The sequence below is a fragment of the Adiantum capillus-veneris genome, chromosome 23 (genome assembly GCF_014529385.1).
Source record: "Adiantum capillus-veneris isolate H3 chromosome 23, ASM1452938v2, whole genome shotgun sequence".
Lineage (NCBI taxonomy): Eukaryota > Viridiplantae > Streptophyta > Polypodiopsida > Polypodiales > Pteridaceae > Adiantum > Adiantum capillus-veneris.
The window spans coordinates 48,762,834-48,787,705 of record NC_140953.1 but is presented as its reverse complement, the minus strand read 5'-3'; the positions used below and the strand labels follow the sequence as shown (position 1 = coordinate 48,787,705).

At 45.9% G+C, this 24,872-nt stretch overlaps 1 protein-coding gene across 6 annotated transcripts in view; it reads right to left on the bottom strand.

Annotated features, from left to right (window-relative positions):
- Positions 1-24,872, bottom strand: part of LOC147427753 (uncharacterized) — a 159,536-nt gene that overhangs the window by 32,846 nt on the left and 101,818 nt on the right. For 3 of the 6 annotated variants that reach the window (XM_086497601.1, XM_086497598.1, XM_086497600.1), the window contains 8 exons: positions 16,315-16,383; positions 16,171-16,227; positions 15,961-16,070; positions 15,417-15,852; positions 15,223-15,315; positions 15,036-15,148; positions 14,804-14,942; positions 5,030-5,226 (listed from right to left, as the gene is read on the bottom strand). In XM_086497601.1, the coding sequence (XP_086353727.1) occupies positions 5,030-5,226; positions 14,804-14,942; positions 15,036-15,148; positions 15,223-15,315; positions 15,417-15,852; positions 15,961-16,070; positions 16,171-16,227; positions 16,315-16,383 (1,214 nt within the window). Of the gene's footprint in view, positions 1-5,029; positions 5,227-14,803; positions 14,943-15,035; positions 15,149-15,222; positions 15,316-15,416; positions 15,853-15,960; positions 16,071-16,170; positions 16,252-16,314; positions 16,384-24,872 lie in introns of all 6 variants that reach the window. The other 3 variants (XM_086497602.1, XM_086497599.1, XM_086497603.1) reach the window with 3 other exon arrangements.

Here is a 24,872-nt window from a genome sequence, read left to right as displayed (position 1 = left end):
GAGAGAGAGAGAGAGAGAGAGGCCAGGCAGCAGATGAAAACACTGACACGCAGAAAGCGGCGAGAATTTGAGGAGGCACAGGAGCTTGAGCTATATCGCCTATTCATGAGCATGGATAGTGCGACGGCATGGCGCACCCTCCACGAGCCACGTCCGACTACACCTATTGAGGATCCACAGATATGGCATGATTATGCAAATAGACTATATGAGGTGCCTGGACAGCCTCCCATCCCACAGCCACTAGAGCCACGACGCTCCTCCTTTTTCACAGCAGTCATGGTAGAGAGAGCCATTCAATGCATGCAGCACAGACGATCAGTTGACCATACTAGCTTACAGAGTGACCACATCATATACGCGGTATCCACTATCGCCCCATTGATTGCACATGTCTTTAACCGGGCTATAGGGGAGGGCTTCCTAGAGAAGTGGACACAACACACCATAGTGCCTATCCACAAATCTAGCAACACCCTAGATCCAGGGAACTACAGGACTCATGATTGGCCACACGATGGCCAAGCTGTATGGTGCAGTACTTGAGGCAGAGCTCATCTCATACACCGAGACCGAGGGTCTACGAGCCCCAGGCCAGGCAGGTTTAGACGAGATTTCTCCACCATTGATCACATCTTCGTCCTGCGCTGCCTCATTGATGGGGCAAAGGGCAAAGTCCCAAAAGAAGAGACTTTACTGTTGCTTTGTGGATTTTTGCAAGGCCTTTGATACAGTTCCACGCGAGAGGCTCTTCCAGCACCTTCAGAGTCTCAAGATACCAACAGAGATGATTTGGGACCAATATGATCTCTGCGAGCGGGTGACTAGTCGTGTTCGATGCCCACGAGGTTTATCAGAGACCATTGCTAGCACCAATGGTGTTAAGCAAGGATGCCCACTCTCCCCGACACTATTTAGGCTCTACATCGACGAGATGTCCGACTACATACTGCAAGCAGGAGGGGAGGGGAGCGACTTGGCAGGTACTCCAGTCCACATCATGTTATATGCTGATGACATTGTGTTGATTTCAGAGTCACACCGAGGGCTTGCAGCGCCATCTTGGGGCCTTGGATGATTTCTGCACACACATGGGGTTGATTGTGAACCTTGGCAAAACCAAGGTTATGATCTTTCACACATCCAATGCAGTGAGGAGCGCTGCCACCTTCACAGCAGTAGGAGGACAGGTTGATGGGATCACCTCATATGTCTACCTGGGAGTTAAAATTCACCAGCCTACCAAAACCATTCACTATGAAGCAGGAAGCTACTGATAGGCTCACTCGAGGGTATGAAACTCTGGCCATGCTAGAGCGGAGATGTCACCAAGCACACTTTCAGGAGCCCCGCACGGAGGGGTGGCTTTTCGACACCTTAGTCACCCCGGCCTTGATGTACTCAGCAGTAGTATGGACACCAGGACTGACACATGACCAGTGGGCACAGATTGAGAGGCCACAGATATGTATGATTTCACGCTTGCTCCGTAGCAAGCACACAGTGCCACATGAAATTATCAGAGCAGAGCTCGCCACACCACCTATGGTAGTAGAGGCACTATTCCAGACAGTTTGTTTCATCTAGAGGATGAGAGAGATACCTCCCGACAGACTTACTCGCAGGGCTTTTGAGGCAGCCATACAGCTATCAGAGAGTGGGCATGAGAGAGCATGGTACTCACAGGTCGGAGCATGGTTTGAGGCACACGGTCTTGATATGGAGAGTCTACCACCCTTCCAATATGACCCTGACTCACCCTATGTTCACCTCTCTCACAGCGAGAGGAACCTGGTGTTGAGACAGGTTCTTTGGCAGCTATACATCAGGAGAGTTTGGGAGTCACCGGGCTTGGGAACGAAGATGTCCGACTACAGAGACCAGTTCCTTACCATACTACTTGATGAGTTAGTGCTCTTGATGTCGTCAATACCGCCCTATCGGAGAAGATCACGGCTCTAGAGGTGGAGTGTGCCTCTTTCAAAAGCAAAATGGCAGCACAAGATGAAGGAATCGACAAACTAAAGGAGGAGTTGGAGGACATGGGCTCCCCAACCAAGCTTGAAGGAGGAGAAATTCAGCCATCCATGGTAGAAGAGCTAAATATCATAAAGGCGCAAGTGCTCACCATCCAAGTAGAGGAGGAGAAGAAGCACGGCAAACCTCTTCATGTGTAGAGGTGCTCACCCGCACCAAGAAGCAAGTCACTCCCACCTCTATCATCAACATGACAATTGATGAAGAGCAAAGGAGGAAAGCACGTTCTCTGCATGTACGAGTCACGGGTGTTAGGGACACCAACAATGTAGACGAGGAAGTGAAAAGCCTCTTTGCACGTATGGGAATCGTGGAGCCAAAACACACCGAAGTATGTAGAGTGGGCAAGAAAGGAGGAGGTGATGTGGGAACCTCCAAGGAACATGATCTAATCATTCGCTTGGCTACCATAGAAGAGAGGAAGGACTTCCTCAAAAAGAGGCCTACACTAAAGCAAACAGAGATTTTCTTGGGACATGATCTTACGTTGTCTCAACTAGCACACATGAAAGAATGCATGCCAGAGATCCTCGCTGCCAAAGAGAAGGGAAAAGTCACCTTCTATTGAGGAGGCAGAGTGATAGTACTTGACAAATGCACTGCATGAAGGTGTGCGACCTATGAGACCAACCTAAAGCTTGTGGTATGGAATTGCAACTGCTCGTTACAATTGCATGTCGGAGCCTTTGAAGATTCCTTCAAAGGGAGGGACATCATTTTCTATTCAAAGACGCATCAGAGTCCAGAGAGCACACTCCGGAGGGTGACTGGATACAAATCGGAGAGCACATGTAGACAAGTGGCTCGTAATGAGCACAATAGTAGAGAATCAAGAGTAGAGGACAAGTGGCTCATAATGAGCACACTAGCAGAGGATTAAGAGTAGCAATGTTATTTAGGGAGGAGTTACACCCTATCATCCATGTGGTTCGCAAAGATGAGAGTGCCCACTATATGTGGCTCAGAGTTAGAGCGGAGGAGGGAAAAGCTCTCTACATTGCCATATGTTACTTCCCTCCTAGCACATCTCATTATGCTTTGCCTAAGGGCAGCCACCATACATGATACTAGATGAGGATATTTGGGATTTCTCGAGGGATAGAGAACTAGGACAACATTTCATCATGCATCTTTCTTTGAAACTTTCGAGGAGATGTTCAGAGAGCTAGATTCCAAAGAGATGTTGCTCTCCAGCTTCCAGGACCTCGGAAGATACTGAGGAATTTACAGAGTATGGAGGATATCTGATTCAGATGGGCACAACATATGGATTGGCTATTTTGAATGGCCTTGATAGATACTCCGGTTCAGGCAGCTTCACTTGCTTCCCTCATAGACATGGTGCTAGCACTATGGATTATGTTTTGGCTCCCACATCACTTATACCACACATTCAGGACGTATCATTCTCGCCCAGACCAGTTGGAGTGGCTGTAGATCACGCTCAAATATCTTTTGCAATAGATTTTACTTACAGTATTGGTGGCTTTCATCATGCAGCACATCGCCATCAGAGATACCACTTCTACAGAGAGACAGATGGAGTGTATATAGAAGAGTTGTATGGTCTTCTAGCAGAGGAGAATCCCCATAGACTTGTTAGAGCTCACCCAGGTATTGACAGAAGATACACACAACAGCAGCCACAACTTTTCCCTACTCTCAACCTAGTGGGAGACGACAGTTTGGGAGCATGCTGAGGGATTTCTTGAGACTTGGAGTACATCTACGATTGTACCTCTATTCAAGTCTGGAGGTCCAACCCTGACAACTAACTATCACATTAACATGATTGGCCACTCATTGGTCAAGCTATATGCATCTATACTTGAGCATGAGTTGAGCAAATGGGCAGAGAGAGAGGGTGTACAAGCTTCAGGGCAGGCTCGAATTTATTTATTTTTGCAAGAAAAAGATCCTTCTATTAGTTAATGAAATTGCCCATAGGGCTACAACCACCTCTACTAGAGAGGGTTAGAACAACCATAAGGGGGGACTCTCCCAATGAAAGAACAACATATGTACAATGGGGGACTAAATCGCGAGATGGGAGGAGGGAAACGCCAAACAGATGGACGGTAGTGCCAGATGAAGAAAGGCCCAGGGTGCAAGAGTCGAAGGAACGCCTCTTTGCGCTCCCGCATGCGGTCAGAGCTGCCTGAAGTCTCTCAAACTGTCCTCTGAGAGTATGTATCGGCTCCAGCCAAAAATCTTCAACATTCTCTACTGGTGGCACAAGACGAGCCTCAAAGATGCGCAAGCAGCGGGCTCGCTAGATGAACCATAGTGTCAGGCCACAGACGAGCTCCCAACACACCTCTCTCTCACTACACCACTCCTGTGGAGTATGCTCTGTAGCTGGCTGGAGTGTAGGTCGACCCTCCTGTATCACTATCATCCTGCTGCCATGAAGAACTATATAAAAGATTATTGAGTAGAGACAAAACTGCAAGCCCTCTTGTAGCTTTATTTGATATTCCATATCTTGCTGACAACTATATCATTAAACAAGAAAAAGAAAATAAACAAAACATATTCAAGCCATCACCATCCAAGTGATACTAAGTGATAACCTTGGTTTTTCCCAGGTTTGCAAACAAATATCGCTGTGTAGAAAAATGTTTAACTGAATGAAGTCTTGTCCTGTTGCAACTCCTAATGTGTGCAGGAAATTAAAACTAAGTGCCATACATAAGTCTGAAAAAGATGGTTACAAACTGTTTCAAGAAAAATCCTGCCAAAAGTATAGATTCTCAAGCACCCTTACTTAGCACAATCCTAGCAACAACTGTAGAATGTGTAAGATAAAGAGCACCTTTAAGAGTAGCTTGTTGTTAATTCTATACTGACCATTAAACAAGAGCAATTATTCTTTATTTTAGTGCATTTTTTTAATCAAATATTAAAACCACAAGTATCAATTTGAGACTACAAAAGCACTCTTATATAATATTTTGTACTTTCAAAACTGAGGGTTCCCTATTTCACATACGTCCTGTTAGCAAGCACCATTGCCTCACGTTGCAGAAATCTTTGTTGTTGATGCTCCTCTCGTCTGATGGAAATCTCCCTAACAAGACTTTGCCAGCCCCACAACACTCTTTTTTGTAGAGATTGCAATATCATAAAGATTGCATCACGTTGCATGCATCGCTTGAATGCCTTCACTTTTATATATTTCACCCATGTCTACAACAAGAAATGCTACATTAGTCTTTCTTTCTTTCTACAATGTGTAATTTTCTTGTTTCATTACGTGCATGCGTGCGAGTATGCGCGCGCGCGCGCGTGTGTGTGTGTGTGTGTGTGTGTGTGTGAGAGAGAGAGAGAGAGAGAGAGAGAGAGAGAGAGAGAGAGAGAGAGAGAAATGAAATGTTATATTAACGTCTTCAAAAGGCCAAAGTGACCTATGAGACCAAAAAGTTACAATGTGGTGGATCTGATACAAAGTCAGAGTCAAAGTAACAAGATGACAACAAAGACAAAAATGAAATGACAAATGCCACGATAAAATACTATGGAATCCTAAACTACTAGGTGTGAACAGCAGCTAGCTGGGATATCTAGATCACAAGAGATCCAGCATCGGTCACTCGCGGATCTCATCCATCTCCTCCATGGTTAGTAGTCTGACCGGGCGTCGTGCATGTCGAGCCAAAGTGATCCGAATCCTCTGATGCAGCCTCCGTCGATGCAATGAGAAATGAAATGAAATGAAATGTTATATTAACGTCTTCAAAAGGCCAAAATGACCTATGAGACCAATCAGTTACAAAATAGTGAATCTAATACCATGTCTGGGTACAAAAGAACTAGAAAAGAACTAGAAGTGGAACAAAATACTACTACTACTACTACAATCTAAAACTACGTGGGTGTAGCAGCTGATACAATAGGTACCCGGTAAACTGGATGTAACAGTGTGTGAAACAAAGATGGAAGAAATGGTGAGGATCCATCCTCATCTGCACTCTGAATGTCGAGAGAGTATGGCTCGAATCTTCTGTTGTAGTCTCCGTCGATGCTGTGTAGCTCCTCTCCTCAGTCGCGGTCGTCTGAATCTCTGTAGCTCCAATGCTCGGTCGATGAGAGTGCCAGTAGTGGTCGAATGAGTGTGGGACGAGCTCTGCAGTGGTGGCTGCTCCTCTGGCTGTCCCATATCTAGTGAAAAGAAATCTGTAATGTGTCTCTGGGACTACCTCTCTCTAGCTCTCCCCAGTAAAGTGTCTCTATACCTGTGTAACTCAAGTAGATATAGTCCAAGACATCTCTGATCCTCATAACTCATGACCCTAGATAGAGGACCAAAACCCTCTCTGAATAAGCAGTGGAAACGCCCCCGTATCTCATAGAACACTGTGCAATGACATATGTAGTGCAACTCTGTCTCTGGCTCTCTCTGGCATAATCGGCATATCCTGTTGTCTGCTGGTATCCCTCTGAATCTACCAGTCTCAATCTCGAGCTGATGTGAGGATGTGCGTATCTGACCAATGGCACAACGCAAACCATGAGACATATGTGTGTCCATGTAGCTGGGTCGAATCACAAACCCATCTCCTGTGAGGTGGAGAAGATGCTCTCTATAGAAAGCCATCTTCGTGCTCAACTCCTGAGGCGGCTCTATCCATGTCCTCCTGGTGTCGAGCTGGATCAGGTCCTGACGAATGAGTCTAGTGATCTCCACCCGTGTAAGAGACAGCGAGGGTGCCTGAAGAGAATACTGGAAAGGGGGCAACCTGTCCATGGTGAAGCCATGCGTCTGAAACCATGAAGTCATCTGTGCATACCAGCATGAAGTGTCCCCCTGTAGAGCTAACTGTCTGGAAGACTCAAGGGCCAGTCTAGCATATCTGTCTCTAGTAGTATCCCATAGGCTGTGCACAAAGGACACTGATCTGGTAAGCGCCTCAATCTCCATGCGGGGGGCAGCTAGCTCTGCTCGAATGATCGCGTGAGGTACGGAGGCCTTGGCTCTAATCAATCGGGAGATCATAGATACCAAGGGCCTCTCCATACGTCTCCAACCATCCTGGCCTACAGGAGGTCCCCATACCTGTACCCCATACATCATAGCTGAGGCTACTAAAGTATCAAAGAGCCATAACTTTGTCCGAGGTTCCTGGAATTGAACCTGCGAACACATCCTCTCCGAGCCTCCCAAGGCCGCATAAGCTCTGGTCAGTCTAGTCTCTGCTGCTCTCCCCACAGAAAACCTCGGCCCAGTGAAGACTATCCCAAGGTAAGTGTATGCATCTGTATACTCCACAATCTCTTGACCATACGTGAAGGTCGGTGCCGATCTCCTGATCCACTGCGGTGTGGTGTTAAACACCATGACCTTGGTTTTACCAAGGTTTACAGACAATCCACTATCCTCTGCAAAACTGTGTAATGCATCCAACTGTCGCTGCATACCCTCTTGTGAGTCAGAGATCAAGACAATATCATCAGCATATAACAACAATGGGATCCACGTCCCTGCCAGCTGGGCACCTCTATCACCCTCTCTGTCAATGTAATCAGACACCTCATCAACATACATACCAAATAGAGTAGGAGACGATGGGCAACCCTGTTTCACCCCGATAGTGGAGTGAACTAAGTCAGATATCCCCTCTGGGGTGCGTACATGTCCCATCACTGATCTGTATAAAGCCATAATCCCCCAAATCAACACTGTGGGCACCCCCATCTCCTGCAGTCTGCGCATCAGTCGAGCTCTCGGTACCATGTCAAATGCTTTGCGGAAATCCACAAAGCTACAATAAATCCGTCTCCCATGTGACCTGCCCTCCTCAATGATAGCTCTGAGTGTCAGAATATGGTCAAGAGTGGAGAAACCCCTCCTGAAACCTGCCTGTCCCTTTGCCCTTACACCCTCACCCTCTGCCCAGTTACTCAACTGCTGCTCAATAATGGATGCATACAATCGTGCCAGTGTGTGTCCAACCATAATAGTGCGGTAATTTCCAGGCTCTGTAGGATCACCTGCCTTGAATATAGGCACAATAGTAGACAACCTCCAAGTCTCAGGTAATCCCTCACACATGGCACGATTGAACAACACTGCAAGAACCTCCATCAGCATATCCCTAGCATGTATAAAGTGCTCCGCTACTAGACCGTCATGATCGTAAGCCCTCCTGGTCCTCATCCTGTCAATGGCTCTCTTTACCATCTCAGTGGTAAAGAAGGTGCTCGTAGGTGGACATGGCTCTGTAGGATCTGGAAGGGGATCCTGCCCAGGAACCGTATATAACGATGTCGCATACTGGCCCCACACATCAGGAGAAGTAATCACTGGGGGAGGGGAGTGCTCATGGAAGAGTCGCCATGCCTCGCCTGAGTCTCTACTCAAGAACAACTGATACAAGTCTCGCTCCATCTGGGCCAGGTAAGCTCGTTTCTTCTTTCGCACAAGACGCCGGAAAGCAATCCGCGACTGTCTGTAGGTGATGACTCCTAAATGAAGATCCCTCTAAAGCTGGGCTCTCATCTCTCTGCACTCCTCATCATACCAACTATTCTGGGGCATGCTCCCAGAATGTCGCCTCCGATCCGGTTGAGTGTGTGGGTATGCCTCTGATGCTGCATCATGTAGTGTCTCAGTCAGTAAAGTAGTGCACTCCTCTACTGAGAGGCCTGGAGCAACTGTGCATAGACGATCCCAGATCGCCTCTGTATAAACCGAGTCAGTCTCTGAGAGAGAGAGAGAGAGAGAGAGAGAGAGAGAGAGAGAGAGAGAGAGAGAGAGAAATGAAATGAAATGATATATTAACGTCTTCAAAAGGCCAAAATGACCTATGAGACCATCAGATACAAAGTGGTGAATCTAATACAATGTCTGAAGTACAAGTACAAAAAGTACTGAAAGTAAAAATGAAAACTGAAAATGAAGTGTGAAATGTGAAATCTGAAAATGTAGAATAGGCCCTCAATGACAATCTTGGAGAGAGAGAGAGAGAGAGAGAGATGAAATGAAATAAAATGTTATATTAAACGTCTTCAAAAGGCCAAAATGACCTATGAGACCAAACTGATACAATCTTGGTGGATCTAAAACAATGTCACTTTACAAAAATAAAATGAAGTAAAGTGAAAAACTAAAATCTTAATTGCTAGTTGTCAGCAAAGCAGCTACGTGGAACTGTGTAGGATATGAGTAGGGGGTGAAAGTAGTGACTGTGGGCTAATATAACACAATCTGGGTGTGTGTGTGGGAATATAATGGGTGAGAGCTGATACAAAGGTTGATACAAGATGAGAAGGTGTCACAAGACGGGCACCACGTGCCAATAGAAAAGAACAGAGTGAACAGACTTTTAGCACTTCAATAACCACTGAATTGAAAGAGAGAGAGCACACGCGACACGGAGTGGCGGAATTCCACCCCACAGAGTATTGGCCCCAAACCTTGGCGCCCCTTTCGGTATTTCTTTATATTGCATCATCAAAGTACAAACCGGTACTCCAGACTCTGCACCTTCTCCAGAAGCATGCCAGAGAATGAGCCCTTAGCACATATTTGAAGGCCCTTGGCCTATGAAAAGCAGTTTACATGAAAATCCTTCAAACTCAAAAGCTTTTGGTCCAAAAGCAATGCCAAAAAGCTGCCAGCGTAAATCACGGAATTCCGTACAACTGCCACATCAGCATTGTCAGTGCGTTTTGCGAAAATTTGCCACGTCAACACTGTTAGTGGAAAATACGAAAACTACCACGTCGGCGCGTTTTGCGGGTCCTGCTTTGTTTTAATCCTTTATGTCACTTGGGGCCCCATCGGACGGGGTCCCCATAAGTTGGTAGGACTTCTTCTTCTGTTACTTGTTCTTCTTAGGGTTTAGGCCTTCACACGTCAGCAGTTTGTGACAGCAAGCTGTACAATCCTCAAAAGAGTTAAATCATAGGAGATCCCTGGCGGATCTCATCAATCTTCTCCATGGTCAGTAGTCTGACCGGGGGTCGTGCATGTCGGGCCAAAGTGATCCGAATCCTCTGATGCAGCCTCCGTCGATGTTGTGTAGTTCTCTGTAGTCATGGGCGTCTGGATCTCCCTAACTCGGTCACTCGGTCGATCAACATGCCTCTGGTGTGAGGAGAATGTGAGCTCTGCTGTGGTAGCTGCTCCTCCGGCTGCTCAATGTCCGCTCTATAGAAGTCTACGCCCCTTTCGGTATTTCTTTCTTGTTTAAACGAGGGAATAAACGTTGTGGTTCCCTACAAGCTGCCCTGCACAAGCTTGGCTGAATTTCAACTGTTCCGGCCCGATTTCGGCAGCATAACTGTACTAGGACCCTTCACAGTCAATATTCCCACGCATTGAATGACTTTCCCGATGCATACGGTCACTTTGCAAAACCTGGCGAGAATCTGCAGCACGCTGAATTCTCTGTTTTCAGCCCCGAAAATGCGCCAGATCACTTTCCCGATGCATACGAGCACTTTGCAAAACCTGGCGAGAATCTGCAGCACGCTGAATTCTCTGTTTTCAGCCCCGAAAATGCTCTGGTGTGAGGAGAATGTGAGCTCTGCTGTGGTAGCTGCTCCTCCGGTTGCTCAATGTCCCCTCGCGTCCCCGAACCTCCTGGGGGTATTAGGGACCATTTAGGGCCAAAACCCTAAACCTGCAAAAATACACAGCAAGCTGTAATTTACTGTTTCGGGCTCCGTTTCGCGTGCCGGTCGCATCCATAGCAAGTCCTCGAGCTCCCGCACCTGTAGGGCTACTTGCCCTTTGAATCGGACGAGATTTCTGGCGTGAAACCTCTCCGAATTCACCTGTACCTGCGGGGGATTAGCCTCTAGCTAATCCAGTACCTGTGCAAGAGGCTCTTGCCTCGGCAATCGCGCATGAACCCACACAACTATACATTGGTCAATTGAAAAGCCCACTAGAGGGGCATAACATACTGCCAAAGGGGGGAGAGAGGGCAGTGCGTAGCGTGCAGGGCATCACTCCTGGCACCGCACTGTACATAGGAGGGAAAGGAAGCACTCCATAGCTCTTAACCTGTGACAAAATCTGCAAATGAGCTCCTCCTCCCTTCAAATTCAGCGCCACTTCTTCATGCATGAGGAAAGTGCACAGAAATGTGTCACTTGACACATTTACAGCCTATTTCCCGTTTCGGGGTTGCTGCCTAAAAATCTCCCAACCGGTTGCCCACTTGACTTCACGACAGAGTAAGAAAATGTTTCCCTTGTCATTCCGGAGGTAATGACGCAAACACATTTTCAGGTCCCAAAATAGCAGTTCCCTAAATTTTAGGAGATGCTACCATTGTATCTTTCTAGGTCATCTGACCCCCTTTGTACACTGCAGCCACACCCAGAACTGAAATGTAGCCTCTGTAGCAAAGGATTTCACTTTGGCTAGTCAATGACCCCACTTTGGCTAACCATAGTCCTTGTCCAACCTTAGTGCTCTCTTGCCCTCATGCATGGACTCCCTTTGGACAGTTCCACACTAGCTATGCAATGCAGGGCAGTTAGATTTCCCGAGGGGTGTTTCCAAAAAGTGAAAGTAAATAAATAATAAGAAAGAAATCAACAAAAAGGATAGATAGTAGTCACACGCTGGTGACATACCCCCCTCTTGAAATCTCAAACGTCCTCGTTTGCATCTATGTCGTACATGCTCATAGTCAACACTGATGTATTCAACACATGTCGACACATGTACGACACATACATGCTCATTGTCAACCCTGGCATATTCAACAGCTCGTCGACACATGTATTGCCTGCTTGTGAACCCTGTCCCAATGACATAGTGGTAGCTTCGCACTCTGCCATTGCTTTGAGTCACTAACTTTCCAATGACAAAATGGTAGCTACATATTTTGCCACTGTCTTATAGTACACGTTGGGCCCGGTAACACTTTCGAGCATACCCAAACCGACAGTTTAAAAATGCAGTTACACATGTACCATTTAATAGAAGCAATTACTGTATCCTTGACAAACTGACAAGAAATACTCACTTCTATAGCACTAACCAAACTTTTGGACATTCCATAAGAGCAATTGCCAAACTGACAATCTGTACAGCTCTAACATTCATGTAACAGGTATTTCATTTGAGCTCACTTTAAATACCATGTACATCATTTGTTTCAAAAGCCATTGTCACACTGACAATCCATGTAGCTTTGAAACTCAAGGGGTCAAGGTAGGTTGCAAATCGAAGGCTTCAAGGTAAAGTGATAACACAGTTGGTGACTCTGCAAGTTCACCTTCTTCCATCCACTTAGCATCCATTGGTGGATAGTTTCTGAACTTTACCAAGTAACGCCTAGCAACCTTGCCTTTCACTTTTCTTTCTTTATGTGCCAAAATCTGTTCCGGGACCAAGATCTCGTCAAGTTCCTCGACTTCCGGCTGATCTTCAGCTGGCACATCTTCTGGCACATCACCCACATAGGGTCTGAGAAGACTCACATGAAACGCATTGTGAATCTTCCAACTGTCAGGCAATTTCAGCCTATATGCAACATCACTGACTATGTCGCATACTTGAAAAGGCCCTTGCCCTTCATCTTCTTTAACCTTGCCTTTTCAAAGCGTAGAAGCACCCAATCACCAAGTGAAAATACCACTTCACGACGGTGACGATCAACTGCTTTCTTTTGCTTTGCCTGAGTCTTTTCTAAGGCCACTTTGACCTTCTTGTACATTTCATCCATGTCCTGAACATACTTATCTGCTTCAAATATCTTGTCCTTTGTATGCAGTATAGGAGGAACTTTCTTGCCACCTTCAACTATCTCAAAAGGTGCCTTGCTAGTTGATGAATGCACTGTATTGTTGTATGCATACTCCACCAATGGCAAATACTGCTCCCACTTTCCTTTATGCTCTGACACGTAGTACTTCAGCAGATCTAGGACAGTAGAATTTGCCTCTTCTGATTGCCCATCTGTTTGAGGATGAAATGACGAAGAGAATTTGAGCGTTGTGCCCATATTCTCAAACAAGCCTCTCCAGAACAAACTTGTCATGCGTGGATCACGGTCGCTAACAATCGACTGTGGCATGCCATGATACTTGAAAATATTGCTCATAAACAAACGTGCCATCTGATTTGGCTTTATCTTCTTCCTGACAGGAATAAAATGAGCCTGCTTGCTGAATCTGCAAATGATGGTCCAAATACCATCGTTTCCTGTCTGCGTTCTCGGAAGATCAAAGATAAAATCCATAGCAATACTTTCCCATGGTTTATCTGGAATAGGTAGTGGTTGCAATAACCCTGGTGCCTTTTGCCTGTCAAACTTGACCTTCTGGCATATTAGGCATTCTCGCACAAAGGCATCCACATCTCTTCTCAATGTAGGCCAGTAGAAGAATGTCTCAGCCGCTTTAACTGTAGCATCGATACCACGATGCCCTGCATACGGTGGGACATGACTCTCCTCCATAACTTTGCGTCGCAATGGCTTTGTGACACACAATCTGCCATGCATCATCATGAACCCATCTTTGAGAAGATAGTGTTCATGACGTTGTCCATCCATTAGCTGCTTGAACACCCGTGCAAAATCTTCATCATTTGCATATTGTTCCCTCATATCATCAAGTTCATGATGATAAGGAATTGACACAGCTGAAATTTGTGGCTTCCTTGACAAGGCATCAGCCACAACGTTCTTCTTGCCTCCACATGCACAATCTGAAAGTGGAACATGGACAAGATATTTGCCCATCGCATATGCTTCTCAGATAACTTTGCCTGTGTCAAGAAGTATCGCAAGGTCTGATGGTCCGTTTGGACAACAAAGTCTGCACCTAGCAGGTAGTGTTTCCAACTTAGGAGCGCATGAATCACGGCATGCAGTTCTTTTTCATAGACTTGCATAGTCTTTTCTGGCCCTTGCAAGATTCTACTCTCATAGGCTACTACCCTGCCATCTTGCATTAGCACTGCACCAATGCTACTACCGCAGGCGTCGCACTGGACCACAAATGACTTCCTAAGATCTGGCAACACAATGACTGGATCTGAAGTCATCTTTTCTTTTAAGAGATTAAAAGCTGAAATCTCTTTCTGTGTCCATCTAAAGGTGACTGCCTTCTTTTGAAGAGCATGTAAAGGCGAAGCAACCTCAGCGAAATTTCGGATAAACCTTCTGTAATAGGAGCATAGTCCCAAGAAACTTTGGACATCGTGCACCGTCTTCAAATCTGGCCATGACTTGATCGCTTCAACTTTTGCAGGATCCATTCTGACACCATCCTTTGAGACAATGTGTCCCAGAAAGTGAATCTCTTCCAGAAAAAATTCACTTTTCTTTGCATTGATGAGCAACCTATGACTGCGTAGCTCTTTGAACACAATGGCCAAGTGATGCCTATGCTCCTCTTCATTCTTTGAGTAGACTATCATGTCATCAAAGAATGTACCAACAAACTGCTGGTGTGGACGGAAAATTTTGTCCATCATCCTATTGAACGTAGCAGAAGCATTTGTGAGACCTTTTCCAAAACCTTTGATTGTCATGTTAAATTACCCCAATTTTCATGATCCTAGCTTCTTTCCCTGCTTCTTCCCTAAGTACCTTAATAAACTCTTGATGACTTCTCCAAGTTCCTGAACACTTCTAGTCAGCCCCAACTTGTTTTGGAATTTCGTTTCTGTTGTCATAGGATGGGATATGTCTTTAGATAAAAATGAATCTACATAATTTACATTCACACTTGAGCAATAGAATTGTTCCACACAATTTACAAATTTCACAGGACACAAAAGGCCTGCAGCAAGCACCCTGAATGTTTTGAAGAGACGAAACTGCTGCTGATACTGAGCCTTTTCTGTTCTGAATTGCCAATGAAGCCAGCATTGCTTTCCCAAAACGGTGCAATGAAGAGTGGATAGCTTTCTTGCCAATACATCCAGGTGCATCCTGATTGAAAATAACAGAGATGCAATATAAAAGTTGTTGCTTCATAAAATACCAATTATTAGTCAGGACATATGAGAGGTCTTTTAAACATACTTGTTTTGAGCAAAGCTTTTCCATTCATGGAATGCCCGCTCTAAAGTTTTCACTTTGAATCTTTGTTCATTGTGGCGTGATACATTACAAGAGAATGTCCTTTTGCGCCAATGCTGAATACATTTTTCCCTCAGTAGAATGCCAAAATTCGGGAACAAACAAATATTCAAAGCTAGAAAATGCTTACCTGAAGAAGAGAGTGGCAAAAGTGATGTTGCTGCAAGCAAACTACCTTATGTAATTTTGTACCCATTACATTATATTGAAGAGCTTTAATGACCTGTCATTATCATAGTGATTGACCTATCAGAGTTTACCCCCTAAAAACAAATTGCCATGAAGCGCTAGCTGCCAAGAATTAGAGCAGATACATGAACTTACACATCCTTTGAGACGCCAATTCTCTGTGATGACTTCTTGTAATCCGTTGAAGGATTTTGCTAGCAGACAGTGGTCCCATACTCGTTGCAGCTGATCATGTGCCGCTTGCTTCCTTACATGTATTTCAACTTGTCTAAGCCAAGCATCAAAGGCCCTTTTCAAGTAGACATGCTGTAATTTGCCACAAGCTAATAGAGTAAAACCTTCTTTCATTTGCCTGCCATGCATCCATCCCATAAATCGTTTGAAAACCCTTAAAAGCAAGCAATTACGTGCGAACATCAAAGCTTTGATGTTGCCTTCTCTCTCCCTTTTCAGGTCACAGCTCCTTTGCAGCCAAATCTGGAATAAAAACCTTACCCACCTTTTCTGTCTCATGCACATTACAGATACCTGACACTCTGTCCATCTTCCTTGCATTTTAACTACCTCAGCCCTGTATTGAACAAGTGATTATGATACTGTAAGCATTCACTACAACGAACAGTTTGATCTGTTACACACTCTTTCACAAACAGAATAAAAACCCACTTTAAACCTTTACCATGTACAAAAAAACTTGTGTTTTTTCCTCAGATCAGCTGTATGCTCCACTTCACGCTTGAAATTCAGAGTCTTCACCACATCCTTCCATCTTGAAAATGTCCAGGTCATCTGCAAGTAATTATGACTGTAGAGAGACCAACGAACCTCTGGTTGATTTTGTTAATGAGAAATAAACGGGCTAAAAATTCTCGTAACGCATTTTTGTTACCCTGTATTGACGAATTTTACTAGCTGCCAGCCACTGAGTATTTCGTGCATGTCGAGCCTGCAAGCACACACAAACTGAAACCTGGAGAAAAGAAAAAGTAGCAAAAAAGTTATCTACATCTTTTTGATGGTTTTTCCCATTTACCATGACAGTAAGATCACGCCATATAAGGAAAGCTGTTCGACAAAATTTGTTAATAACATGATCTTTCACCTGGAAGAATTGCAATCTCAATATCAAATTTCTCATTATATATGTAGACTGGTAAAATAAAAATTATTCATGTTTGCTGCTGCCATTCAACCCAGCCCCGTCCCCCTGGCCCCCCCACAGACACACACACCGGGAATTTGCTCTCTCCGCGCTTCTGTACCCCCTTCCCAAATGCCATTTTCAAATAGCTGTCAAAAAGAAAGACCATACCATCCACAAGAGCCACATCTTCAACACGGCGTATACCAATCCTAGAGAGATTATATACTTTCCGTGGATAGGCCAAAGCTAACGCCTGTAGAAAGGCTCTACTCCAATGTATGCTCTGAGAGCGCAATGAATTACCCATGAGTGACGGTCATCCAAACCAATGAAGATGGCACAATATTTGCTGCCAAATCAAAATCAAAGAAGCGGCATATGGGCAGCCAAGTACACGACCAAAAGCATGCCCATGAATGAGATCCATGTCATCAAGAGTCCAATGACCATAAGCACGAGCTCTCATGTGTCCACACAGTGCTGCTACAATCTTTGTCCATGGTGGTGGTTGTCAAGTAATGTAGCCAACAAGGAGGCCTTTCGAGCAAGCATGTGGAAGAAAATACCAAGAGTATTGAGGCCTCCATGCATCTTTGGGAACACGCTAAAGTTCTTTTAACCAAATGCAAACCCTTGCAATCACTTGGGTTTGCCACGAACATTCTATGGCCTTGGACATAAAGTGATCAATGTGCTTTGCATTCCAAGCCAATAATGGAAGATGAAACTGTATGTGAACCACAATGATAGATAGGACTTCCAATAGAAAGCTTCCAATAATTGATGCTGTATTCTAGACATGTATCAAAACCATAGAAACCTCCTCTTTCAATGAGACATTCAACCAATGGCATAACCAAAAAACCGAACTAACTGAAGGGGCAAAAGAAGAAATTATGAAAAATTGATATAATAAAAATGCAGCGAGGCCATATAGTGACGATGCATCTACAATTGTTTGTACATCCTAGGTGAACTTTATTATAAAAAAAATTCATCTGCATAAGCCTCAGTATCAAAACATGAGCCATCTGGCATGGAAAGGCCTCGTAAACATGGGATGTGTATATCACCAACTCCTCAACTCGTATACAAGCCAAAATTGAGGCCTCCAAACATGTGAACATGTTTTCATAGATACTACGCTCTTTGGAAAATCAAGCCTACGTGGCATGTATCGGATCTCCGAGGAAAGGCTGGACCCTCGGACTCAAAGCCTTCACAATGAATTTTAAGGTTGAGTTGAGGATTGTAATCAGCCTCCACTATCTAATACTTATCAAGTTGTTCCCCCCGTCCTTGGGAACAAGATAAATAAGCCCTTCCGACAAGTTCTAGGTCATTACACCCAATCCATCACAAGTTGAAAAACTCTGCATAAACTAGGGCCAATCAACTCTCAATAATGCATGAAACGAGCTGGAGCAAGGCCATCCTCTCTAGAAAAACTCCATCGTGACAAGGCCTATAATATATCCAACGACACAAACTCTCAGAAGAGTTGCTCTAACTTAGCCTGAATGCCCTCCAAGATACTCTGCCTAATGTCAGCCCAAACCTCAATCCCAGACAAGCATCCCTGCGCTCCAAAGGCCTCTCTGCCGAGAGCATGTCTCTGGCTCTTGCACCAATGACCCATTTTGTCTGCAAAAGTGGCAAATCCCAAGTGCTGCTATTGCTTTCGGATCTCCCCAATAGTCAAGGGCATGTGCAATCTCATGAAAGACTTTACAGAGCTCTACCATCCAAATTGTTGCACGTTGCGCTGGCTTATTGCAATCTGGAAAATCTCCTCCACTTCTCTAGTAAACACTCTCATCAAGTAGCATACAATCCAGAATCTTGAGTGTCTGGCTCGCCTCTCATGCTGCCTCCTCAATCACTAGTACGGAAGTTGCATAATCTGAGGAGGAGCCTACTAAAAAGACTGTGGAGCTCCCTCTCTCACCAAGGAGGTCAACCAGAAAAAAATGGTCAATGTGAGATAAGTTAACACCCCCAAGTTGCCAATCAAAGTGGGAGAACTCAAAACTTCCCTATTGTCGTACAAAACTCTCATGTTGCAACCATAGAAACGTACATAACCTCTCCTAGGCTGCAAGCTCACTACCATGCACGGTAGTGTGGCTCCTTACCCCGTGAAAAGGATTCTCTAGCATGTTGGAGCCCCCCCTCCCCCCAACACACCCTATGCTCAACAGCTGGTAAAGCATCCACAATCCAAGTCCAAAAGTTAAAACTCTGCCTAAGCACTTGAATGATTGGGAGCATAGACACTCAAAAGACCAACAATCTCACCCTGCCAACGCATCACCGGCCAACCATTGAGCCCATCCCTGCACAAAGACTCCTCTTCCCCCAGTGGCAAGCTGCCAGGACTCCACAATAGATATACATACACCCCCCCTGGGCTCCCATAGTCCCAAGATCGGCAGACCGAAAAAGTCATATCGACTACCAAGAAACTGACCACAACGCCAAATTTGGCTCACTGGTGCCAAATTCTGCTCTCACACCAGTGAGGTTCCCGTATCATTGGAAAATCAATGCATCCTTCAACCAAACATCTGTGAAGCTCCTGCCTCAAGTCACCCTGATATTGCACAAATTGACGTCCACCAAGGCCCTACACATTCCATGCGACAATTCTCATGGAGAGCCGGAGAAAATCAAGGCTGCTCTAGCAGAAAAATGCACAATCTTTGCAACTGGCTTGGTTTGAGAGTAATCCACATCTAAGGGAAAGCAAGACTGCAATAATCTTATGTGGCAGGCTAACTTCTTGTCTATAAACCAATGCCTTGGGCAATTCACCATGCCTTTACCTATGGCCAAAGAATCCTCTTATATAAATACGTACTAAGGGGAGCACCACAAGTCAACAATCAAGCAATTAGACATACGTCACAATTATGTGGCCCCTAGAGCTAAAAAGAAAAAACGTGCTAAAAGGCAAAAAACTCTTTAGCAAATCTGTCACTCCCAAAACATCTAGATGTTTGAATGAATCCGACAACACTCCCAGTAGTCCACTCCTACACATTCATCCCACGTAAGAAGCCCACTCAAGAGTCAATAGCATGTAGCAGGGCTACAGTGGCAAATGTCATTGGCACACAACGGGCAGTTAGGTACAGTTGGTCTGGAGTTCACACTTGACGGACTCTCGCCTAGGCAGTGACACGTGGCAGTGATACGGGTGGTGGTCTAGTGGACACCGTGGCCAGATCACCACCACCGCAGTTTGGAGATAGGCTTAGCTGGATTGGGATATTTTGCTAGCCATTGGTGGATCTTTATGATACATATGTGTGGTTGGTTTCAATATGGTGCACCATATCTTCATCCACTTTGTATGGTCTAGTGTCCTGAGTCTTGAATCTTGAGTCCAACACCGCACATCTGCACCCTCCCTACAAATTGGAGCCTCCACACCCCCCCATTGTACCCTAGAGTCCTGGGCTTGGAGCTGAGAGTGTTGCCAGTCAGAGTCTGTATTGTCCTATCAGTTTGTCGAGTTCCACTGAGTTATGCTTTGAGTTGTGTTCCATTTCTATGTGATGTTTTCTTCATGTTGGAGTGAGGTTTCTTGCTTACTGCATTGAGGAGCACCCACTCTAGAGAGCACGACACACTTTTCCTGCTACAAGTGCTCTCATTTTTAGCACACCCGATGGGAATTCAACTAAAGTCTCACTCCACTACATTGAGCTATACAGGTTGAGGAGCTAGCTGGTTCAGCTCCTTGCCTTCGTTTAGCTCCTCGCCTCGTCTAGTCTGTTTGTGTGGTCCAACTTGGTCTAGCCCAGCTTCGCTCTAGTCAAGCTTGGTCTGGTCCATCTTTGCCTCGTCCAGCTTGGTCTAGCTGGTCTAGTCTCTCTCGCCCCTATCTAGCAGGAGTGGTCTAGCCGAGTCTAGCCTGGTTTAGTCTAGTGGGTCTAGACTATCCAGCAAGTTCGAGGATCTCGGCTCCCAGAGCTTGGGTGGGTTGTTGCTATTGCATGACACATACAAGGCAATCTAATGAAAGACAAAGCCCACTAATGAACCCTCTGAAGTACTGCCATCAAAGTAGAAGTCCACCAGCCCCGTTACCCCTACCCTCCCACGCATCTACCTCCACTCTCTTAACCAGTTCTTCTGTCAAGACAGTAAAAAATGGAGCCAACCTACAGATCCCCGCCGAGGGGCCTAAACCCTAAGAAGTATAAGCAGCAACAGAAAAAGTGGGAAAAGTTCCCACCAACTTATGGGACCCGTCCGATGGGGCCCAAGTGACCTAAAGACATTTAAATAAAGTGGGACCAACACACGCGCGCGCGCACACACATACACACAGGCTCATTTACGTAGCAGTTGATGATGTGGCAGCAGTACAGATTTCTAGATTTTGCGTTGACATGATGACGTGGCCGATTGTACGGACAATCCCGGATTTTGCGCTGACAGGCTGTACAGATTTTCAAAATTGCGCTAACGGCTTTTGGAGCAGTTGCTTTTGAGTCTTTAGCTTTTCAGGTAATTGCTTTTCATGGCCAAGGGCCTTTAAATATGTGCAGACGGCTCATTCTCTGGCACTTCTTCTGGGTGAAGGTGCAGAGCGTGAGTACCGGCATTGTACCGAGTTCAAGTAATATAAAGAAATACTGAAAGGGGTGCCAGGGTTTGGGGCCAGTACTCTCTGGGGTGGAATTACGCCACTCCGTGCGATCAGTAGTAGGGCATGTACGCACCCCTGAGGGACTTTCTACACCGGTTCACTCCACTATTGGGGTGAAAAAGGGCTGCCCGCTCTCTCTTACTCTTTTTGGTATGTATGTGGATGAGGTTTCTGACTACATTGAGAGCGATGGTGATAGAGGTGCACAATTGGCAAGGACATGGATTCCACTTTTGTTATATGCTGATGATATTGTGTTGATCTCCGAATCTCCGGAGGGAATGCAACGTCAATTGGATGCTTTGCATAGGTTTGCCCACGAAAGTGGTTTGTCTGTCAACCTTGGTAAAACCAAGGTTATGGTGTTTAATACCACCCCACAGTGGATCAGGAGGTCAGCACCTACATTCACATACGGCCAGGTGACTGTGGAGTACACAGATGCTTACACTTACCTTAGAGTGGTTTTTAGCGGACCTGCATTCTCACTCAGAAGAGCAGCAGGGGCCCACGCAGCATTGGGTAGATTGGAGAGGATGTGTTCGCAGGTTCAGTTTCAGGAGCCCCGGAGGAAGCTCTGGCTCTTTGACACTTTGGTGGCTTCTGCATTGCTCTATGGGGCTGAGATATGGGGACCTTCATTGGATCACCACGGGAGGCCGGGTCGCACTGATGGATGGGGGAACATGGAGAAACCTCTCGTCTCTATGATCTCGCGGCTCATTAGAGCCAAGGCATCAGTACCACGGGCCATTATCCGAGTAGAGCTAGCGGCCCCCCAACTAGTGGTTGAGGCGCTCACTAGATCAGTCTCCTTCATAAACCGCACATGGGAACTTCCTAGAGAAAGATATGCTCGCATTGCACTTGAGTCCTCTCGACAGTTAGCCATGCAAGGAGATAAAGCATGCTGGTATGGGGAGATGGCATCATGGTTTCAGGCGCATGGGTTCAGCATAGACAGGCTGCCACCATTCCAGTACTCATTGGATGCACCATCTATCACTCTTACACAGTCAAAGATCACCAAGCTCATCCGCCAAGACCTGACCCAGCTAGACACCAGGAGGACATGGATACAGCCAGCACAGGAATTGGGCACGAAGATGGCTTTCTACAGAGACCATCTTCTCCAGCTTACGGAGGATGGTTTTGTGACGAGACCCAGATACATGGACACCCACTTGTCTCCTGGGATACGATGTGCTATTGGCCAGTTACACACATCTTCTCACCAACTACGGATTGAGAGTGGGAGATACAGCGTAGTACCAGCAGAGGCCAGGACATGCCCCTTGTGTGATATGGAGCCTGAGACAGAGTTGCACTACACATGCCGCTGCCCCGTCTACTACGAGATACGAGGCCGCTTCCATTGCTTGTTCAAAGAGGGTTTTGGACACTCTCAAGAGTCATGGGATACGAGGATCAGAGATGCCTTGGTTTGTTCTTGCTCGAGCTGCGCAGACACAGAGATAGCCTGATGAGTGGCGAGGCTAGCCAGTCTCAAAGACGGATCACAGACTTCTTCAGAGCAGACACGGGACAGCCGCAGGAGCCACTCCCACAACGGAGCTCCCTCTCGTCTCACACCACAGGCACGCTAATCGACCGAGCGATTGAGCTGGGGAAATCCAGGCGCCCATGACTGCGGAGGACTACACAACATCGACGGAGGCTACGTCAGAAGATTCAGAGCACTCTGGCCAGGCATGCACGACGCCCGGTCAGACTACTAACCATGGAGAAGATTGATGAGATCCGCCAACGACCGATCCTAGATCTCCTGTGATTCAATTATCCCAGCAAGCCACCCATTTTGCTTAGTTCACATCGACCAGTCTAGGATCCCATAGTATATATCTTTGTTTTGTTTTGTTGTTATTTTGTTACTCTGACTTTGTATCAGATCCACCACATTGTAACTTTCTGGTCTCATAGGTCACTTTGGCCTTTTAAAGACATTAATATAACATTTCATTTCATATCTCTCTCTCTCTCTCTCTCTCTCTCTCTCTCTCTCTCTCTCTCTCTCTCTCTCTACCATTGCTCAGCCTACCAGACACCCATAGGAGTCGGTAGCACTCCTATCAGTTCTTTGTTTGTAGTTTTCTTGTTTGTACCCAGACTTGGTACTAGACTCATCATTGTAATCAGTTGGTCTCATAGGTCATTTTGGCCTCTTGTAGACGTTAATATATCATTTCATTTCTCTCTCACTCTCTCTCTCTCTCTCTCTCTCTCTCTCTCTCTCTCTCTCTCTCTCTACCCACACACTCAACCAGATCAGAGAAGACGTTCTAGGAACATGCCTCAGAATAGTTGGTATGATGAGGAGTGCAAAGAGATGAGAGTTCAGATTCAGAGCGAGCTTATACTTGGAGTCATTACATATAGACAGTCTCGGATTGCCCTTCGGCGTTTAGTGCGACGGAAGAAGCGGGCCTTCTTAGCCCAGATGGAACATGATTTGTATCAGCTCTTTTTGAGTCGAGATTCAGGTGAGGCCTGGCGTCTCTTCCATGAGCACTCACCTCCTCCAGTGATTACTTCTCTCGAGATTTGGGGTCAGTATGCAGCATCATTATATACAGTACCTGGGCAACCACCATTACCAGACCCTATAGAGCCATGTCCAGCCACTAGTACCTTCTTTACCACTGAGATGGTGAAGAACGCCATTAACAGGATGAGGACTAGGCGAGCATATGATCATGATGGTTTGGTGACAGAGCACTTGATACATGTTAGAGATTTACTGTCAGAGGTTCTTGCGCGGTTGTTTAACCGTGTCATGTGTGAGGGACTACCCGAGTCTTGGAGGTTATCTACAATTGTACCTCTCTTCAAGGCAGGGAACCCCACGGTGCCAGGGAACTACCGAACTATTATGATAGGACACACATTGGCACGGTTGTATGCATCCATTCTTGAACAACAACTAAGTAAATGGGCAGAAAGTGAGGGCATATGAGCAGCAGGACAGGCTGGATTCAGGAGGGGTTTCTCCACTTTGGACCATATTCTTACACTAAGAGCCATTATTGAGGAGGGTCGGGCACATGGGAGACGGATGTATTGTTGCTTTGTGGACTTCCGCAAAGCATTTGACACAGTGCCGAGGGCGAGATTGATGCACAAGTTACTGCAATTGGGAGTACCCACAGAGATCATATGGGGGATCATGGCTTTATATGGCTCAATGACTGCCAGGTATGCACCCTTGAGGGGATTTCTGAAATTGTTCATTCCACTATTGGAGTGAAAGAGGGGTGTCCTTTGTCCCCTACACTTTTTGGTATGTGTGTAGATGAGGTCTCTGACTACATTGACAGAGAGGGTGACAGAGGCGCTCAGCTAGAAGGGACATGGATCCCTCTATTATTATATGCTGATGATATTGTGTTAATATCAGAGTCGCCAGAAGGCATGCAGAGACAGTTGGATGCATTGCACAACTTTGCAGAGGATAGTGGACTGTCTGTGAACCTTGGTAAAACCAAGGTTATGGTGTTTAACACCACATCACAGTGGGTCAAGAGATCGGCACCTACACTCGTATATGGTCAGGACACTGTGGAGTACGCAGATGAATATACATATCTGGGGGTGGTATTCACAGGACCGAGGTTTACTCTGAGCAGAGCAGCAGAGACTAGACTGTCCAAAGCCTATGCGGCCTTGGGAGGGCTAGAGAGGATGTATTCGCAGGTTCAGTTTCAAGAACCACGAACAAAGCTATGGCTCTTTGGTACTTTGGTTGCTTCAGCTATGCTTTATGGGGTCC